The 6,119-nt window shown below is 45.6% G+C and overlaps 1 protein-coding gene across 1 annotated transcript; it reads left to right on the forward strand.

Annotated features, from left to right (window-relative positions):
• The first annotated feature begins 2,071 nt into the window (after positions 1-2,071).
• Positions 2,072-5,176, forward strand: TMEM17 (transmembrane protein 17). The gene is made up of 5 exons (XM_054514322.1): positions 2,072-2,234; positions 3,606-3,709; positions 3,930-4,043; positions 4,493-4,750; positions 4,809-5,176. The coding sequence occupies exons 1-5, from the start codon at positions 2,087-2,089 to the stop codon at positions 4,839-4,841; spliced, it is 657 nt and encodes a 218-aa protein (XP_054370297.1). The 5' UTR covers positions 2,072-2,086; the 3' UTR covers positions 4,842-5,176.
• The last annotated feature ends 943 nt before the right edge of the window (positions 5,177-6,119 follow it).

Genomic DNA, 6,119 nt, shown 5'->3' on the forward strand with positions numbered 1-6,119 from the left:
ATCCATACATTTCTTGTGGTGTCTGCATGCCATCAGCCTTTCCTTTACCCACCTCCCTGGCTCCTAAACTGGATTGCTTCGGTTTTTACAAGGGCAGAGCCCAATTCTGCAAAACACCACTGGCTGCTGCAGAGCTGCTGGCAGGACACCTGGCTACATGCTTGAAGGTTTTCAGAACAAGCAGTATTAGGAAGATCAGGGTCCCCAGTCAAAGCCACTGGTATCAGGAAAAGGCATAACATTGTGTAGTTCAGGAAAAATTCTTCCATCTTCCATTCAGAAAAAGTAATTAACAGGAAAATCCTTAAAGGCTGAACTTTTACATGCCACCTACTTATACCATGGAAAAAACCTTGAGACTTCCATTAATATCTAACTTAATCAAAACTCTGCCATATTTTGATTCATATAAGCCTGTTTCTTGTGTCTTAATCATTGAGAGTATGGGATGAGTCTCCCTAACTTGTAGAGTGGTTAATCAGGTCAGGACTAAGGTAACAACAGTAAAACAACATTTCTGGCAATCTCATTGAGATTCCTCACCTTACCCCATTCTATAGCAGAGAACTTTATGAACATATTGGCTAAACAGTGCAAAAGTCACCATAACAGTTGTTGAGCCTGAAAGGAAATACCTTCCAGCACCTACTGGCAATTGGCAAGATAACTGACACAGACTGCACTTTTTAAAGTTCAGATACCCATCTGAACATTAATTCTGGATTTCATAAAGTTTCCTCAAATATAAAAGTGATCCTCAAACTCTTCTATAATTTCAGTTATTTTTTAATGCAGATTCCTGCTGGCATACCCATGTTTGGAGAAGTCCTTAGGAAAGTATCTGTTGTCAATACCACACCATTCACCAGCTCAAAAGCCAAATGGATTTCTCAGAACTCCTCCTTGTTTAGCCATCTTTCTCAGTAGTCCTCCCAGTAGGATAGAATGAAATTAAATTTAAACTAGGGTTTAAATTATTTAGTTGGAGATAATTGAGTTTAGAAAGTCATACTGGAGCATGATCACCCCGGGACAAAGCTGAACATGATTTGGAGTGGGGGAGCAGGAGAAGAGAGCTGGCATGTCCTGCCCAGTGAATGTGTCCCTGCCCATGGCAGGGGGCCTGGAACACTGTGGTCTTTAAGTTCCCTTCCCACCTGAACCATCCTGTAATTCTATGTCACATTAGGTGCAGAAAAGCTCGCATAGTAGAAGGCACAAGCTGCTCTTTCATTTTGGTTGTGCAGAAAATAACTTGCTGCACGCCTAAAAATGGCATCCTTTTTTTTCTTGAAAGAATCAGGCCCTAAGGTGATTGAAAAACCTGGAGAGCAAATTACCTCATTTCTAGAGGGCCTGTATTTTCCAAGTAAAAAAAGCACAAGAAGTTGGGTGTATATTATTAACTTATTGTGATTCCATGAAACCCCCAGTAAGGGACAAAGCCGACTGGGCTTCAGCCGTCTTGGTAAAACCACAGCTTTTAACTTCAGAGTAGCACACACAGATTTCCTTGAGGAAAAGGTATTTTCTGGCTCAGTTACACCTGCATCTCTCGTAAAATGAGTCATTCATATCCACTTTAAGTGGCAACACAGAACGTTCACCATTCTTCCACTCCCCGCTCCCTCTCTGACCCTCATCGAGGACCATCATTCTCCCGGATTTATCTAGATGGGAAAAGAGCGCTTCTACAGCACCTTTCCTCAGGCCATCATTCCCGTTACCTTCTCAGAAAACCACAGAGTGGAAGAAAAAAAATCCCCTCGGACTGATGCGAAACGAAACAAAGGGATGCGGGAACTGAGGGCAGCCGCTGGCACCGGCAGCTCCCAGCGCCAGGGCATGGCCACAGCTCCGTCCCGCCAATGCCGCGCCCCTGGGGGCTCGGGGTCCGTCCCCGGGGCGGAGGCTCCGCTCCCCCCGCCCCAAGCCCCGCATCGCTCCCGCCCCAAGCCCGGCATCGCTCCCGCCCCAAGCCCGGCATCGCTCCCGCCCCAGCACCGCCATCGCCCCGGCCCCGTCCCGGCCCCTCAGCCCTGCGGGCGCCACGGCGCCTGCGCGGCCCCGCCGCGGCCTGGGCGCGATGGCGCGGCCTGAGGGGCCCCCGACGCTGCCCGAGCCGCTGCGGCGGCGGCTCGTCTCCTTCAGCAGCTCCGTGTTCAGCGACAGCCACCGCACCGCGCTCGGCGACGGCCCCCGCGCCCCCCCGGGCTTCCCGGGCTACCGCGCAGGTACAGCGCGACGCCGCCGCCTCGGGCCGGCCGTGCGGGCGGCGCCGGGCCCGGGGCTCTGCTGCGGAGCCTGGGTCGGGCCCGCCGGGCAGCGCCCGCAGGAGCTGCTGTGGCCGGTGGCTCTCTCTGTGTGCACCCGGCCTGGCGGGGAGAGCGGTGGCTGCGGCCCAACCCGCGCCCTGTTCAAACCTCTAGCGCGAGAGTAGCCATGGCAATGCACACAGTGCAGCCTGCACAGAGAGGCTGGCGTGATTTCAGCCCATAAATCCATTCTGAGCCGATCGAATTAATCAACAAGACGTTCTTGTTTCAAGAGAGGAGTTCCTGCTTCCTTTGTGTAGTAACACTGCTAACGCTTACGAGTTCTTCATTTCATTTATCAAACATTTCACCAATAGCATCTATCTTTAGTCTCTTTTTATGTGGCTTGCTGTGTGAAGAATACTCCTGTGTTAATATCCAATTGCAAATTACTGGACATGGGGATTTCAAAAATTCAGTTTTACACATACATATCTTGGGGAGTTGCTGTAGCAACAGCCATTGCAATACTGTCTGGCTTTTGCATTAATCTCAGCAATCCCAGCAAATAAGCATTAATTTAATTTAGGGATAGAAAAATTAATTAGAATTGGCTTATGTTGCTTGAACATTCATCCAAACACAGTTTTAGAATTTGCACAGAATTTATAAATAGCAATGCCATGTCAAGGAAACCTTTAAAATACCTAAACATTGGGATGACAATAGAAATTTGAACTCTTGGCTTCTCTGATTTTAAGTAAATTTTTCCTTAAATCTGACCTTGTAGGTCTATTATAAAGTTGTAAGTACAGAATTTACTGCCCGCATGTTGGAGTTTGAGACTTGCTTTTCTCTACATTGAGTTGTGTGATGCAGCTTGTCCTGTACCCGCCTGAAAGGATGAGCTTTAGTTTGACACATGTTTGAAACTGTTATCTCTTAAGAATCAAATTACCATCCAAGTGTCTGTTTAAATAAAAGGTTGAAAGTGAAGAGTGGGCCATGCAAGCCTGCTCTCTAGCAGCTCTCTTGACATAAGCCTCAGTCAGAGATGGTGGAGTAAGCTAAAAGCCACCAGGTAATCAACAATTGGACACTCAGCTTGATTATATGACTATATTATAAAAGTGCTCTGTCCCAGGAGCCAAAAGGTGCCTTGGATTCCAGGAAATGATGTAACTCCAGATAGGGTGTGAAGATTTCCTCTGGATAAACAAAAATATTTTTCTTAACATTTTATTTGACTGGGAAGAGTCAAATTACTGCCCTGCATGAAGCTAAGATGGAGCAGTATCCTTCTGTCATATTTACAGCTGGAGTGATAAAATCTTCTTTCTCTCTGTACAGATTGTGAAATCCTTTCCAGTTTGCCACTGCAGATGTCCCTCTATTTCAATGTTTATTTCTTCCCGTTTTGGTGGCTCATCACAGTTGCCATCCTCTACGTGAAGGTGAGAAGGAAGGAAAGTGGTGGTTTGTAAATGTATGTTACATCAGACACGTCCAGGTGTGGGATACAGCTCACTGGAGTTAGAGGTCTTTACACTGATTTGGGAATTCATGGAAACTGGAGGTTCAGGTGCCAATACTGTCAGCTGAGAGTAGCACAGAGCATCTTCATTTAATCACAGACACCATGACAGAAACTTCTACTTTCTTCTTCCCCTGCAGTATCCAGCCTTATCAGATTATTACAAGTTCATCCTGGTCACCATCATGATCCTGGTCTCTCTGACAGAGCTCATTCGACTCTACCTGGGATATGTGGGCAATCTGCTGGAGAAAGTAAGTTACCAGAGGGTCACAGTAATTTCTGCAAGAATTTCTGCTTTTGGGAGTTGAGCATTAACTGGCAGGCATTTTATTTGAGAGATTTAAGTTGAGGACATGGTTATTTCTCTTCAGTTGCACTCTGCATCTTCTATGGTTGTTTCTCTTCAGTTGCACTCTGCATCTTCTATTCCCTTGGCATTGGCTTCCACTTAATTTTGTGAATTTCAAGTAGTTTTCCCTCAGAAGAGAGCTCTCTCACTCCCTAAAATTGTTTTGTCAGAAAATGCAAGTATGCTTAAAAACACAGGATATGGAAATATGAAGCCACCCCACTTTGCCTTTCCACATTATGTACCAGCTTTTGGAAAATTAAAAATAAATGTGTTTTGTTCACAAGATTTTGGATTTTTTCATCCCATTCAGCTGTCAGGTTTTTAATAGGTGATGTCTCCCTGTTATAGGTCCCTGAGCTGGCTGGGTTTTGGCTCCTGACTCTCCTCCCACAGTTGCCTATAATTCTCTTCTTGCTATTTAATGAAGGTCTGAAAATCCACTCTCTGGAGCGAGCCGTCCACATCATCTTCGCCGCCTTCCTCTCCTTCCAAGTGGTGGCAGCGTTTTTCGCCCTGAGAAGGATGGTGAACACTCTGGCCACTCGCTTCCGCCTCACCGAGTTCCACCGCCTGGAGGAGCAGCGCCCCGCGCCCGGCCTGTGCAGCCTGGCCGCGGGCAGTGGCTCCCGGGGCTGGTAGGGCCAGAGATCCCGCCCCGAGCAGCCTGGCCGCGGGCAGCGGCTCCCGGGGCTGGTAGGGCCCCGAGGGCCTCAGGGGGTAACAGAGCCCAGCCCAGTGCAGCCACAATTCTGTTTCCGTTCTGTTGGGTCATTCTTTGCCTTCTTGCCTCAGAGGTATGAAAAAAATAGATCTCGCTCAAGAGCCAACATTAAACCTCAGAGGATGGAGCTCTTTTCTGCAAGGAAAATCAAAGCCAATTGCATAATTGACCTGAGTGGACTATTTGTGGACTGAGTAGATTTGGAGGGTTTTACGTGTTACAAAGTTGTGGCATTTGTAAAATACCAGAAGCCTTTTTTCCCACTGTTTGCACAAAATTGTTTTGTTTACAATAAATCTTTTCTACGCTTTTTTGTGGTGGTACGGGTTTTGTCTGTTTTCCAGATTTGTTGCACGTATTTCGTGTCTGATACCTCAGTTAGGAAAAAAACCCAACCCAAAACCAAACTGGAAACAAAAGCCCCAAGAGATATTGAGGCTCAAAAAGAAGTTAGTGAACAAAGACTGCACTTCCAGAGATGGTCTTCCAGGTAATTCCAGCTCTTAGAAATTCCTCACTGCTATACTAGGCATGTAATTTCAAAGATATTCATTCCACGAAACTCTTATGGCTCATCTCCTTTGGCTTAGCTACAGTTCTAACTATCAAGTCAGAGTGGTGCAATTTTCGCAGAGAGAGCAGTAACAAAATTATAGGCATTAAAAAAGTAGCTTTATGTCACTGAAAGGCAGAACCTGTTGTTCCCAAGCCAGGGCAAATACCAAGGTTCTCTCATTCCTGTTATGTGTATTAAATTTTAGGCTATCTTCTGCAGTTTTGGTAATGGCTGAAAGTTCACTTTTTCTGTCAAGGAGTGATAGAGCTCAAACGTTAAAATAAATTTTTCACCAGAATCCTTTGAGACCTTTGAGCAGGGCAGGAGTTGTCAGTTTTGAAAGCTGGCACAAGCATGCAAACTGCTCAAAGGATTGGAAGGAAAATGAGTCTAACATGAAAAAGGCACATTATGCTTAAAGCTGTTGAATATTTAAAGCTTACAGAACCCCAAGTGAGAAAAAGGCATTAGCTTTTGTTTTTACCAAAATGGTTAATTTTCCTTTCAATCCATGAATGAATGGGACAATGAATTACACTAAGTTTGCTTCTTCATTTCATTATTATAAAGCTTATGTTATCAGAGCACATACCCCTTTGTTTTAAAGCAAACTACCATCTTGGATTTTTGCACAGAAAGAGAGGATTTCTCTAAGAGTCTCTTAAGAGTGTCTTTTAACAGTTAATATAAAACATTTA

The sequence above is a fragment of the Molothrus ater genome, chromosome 3, assembly GCF_012460135.2.
Source record: "Molothrus ater isolate BHLD 08-10-18 breed brown headed cowbird chromosome 3, BPBGC_Mater_1.1, whole genome shotgun sequence".
NCBI lineage: Eukaryota > Metazoa > Chordata > Aves > Passeriformes > Icteridae > Molothrus > Molothrus ater.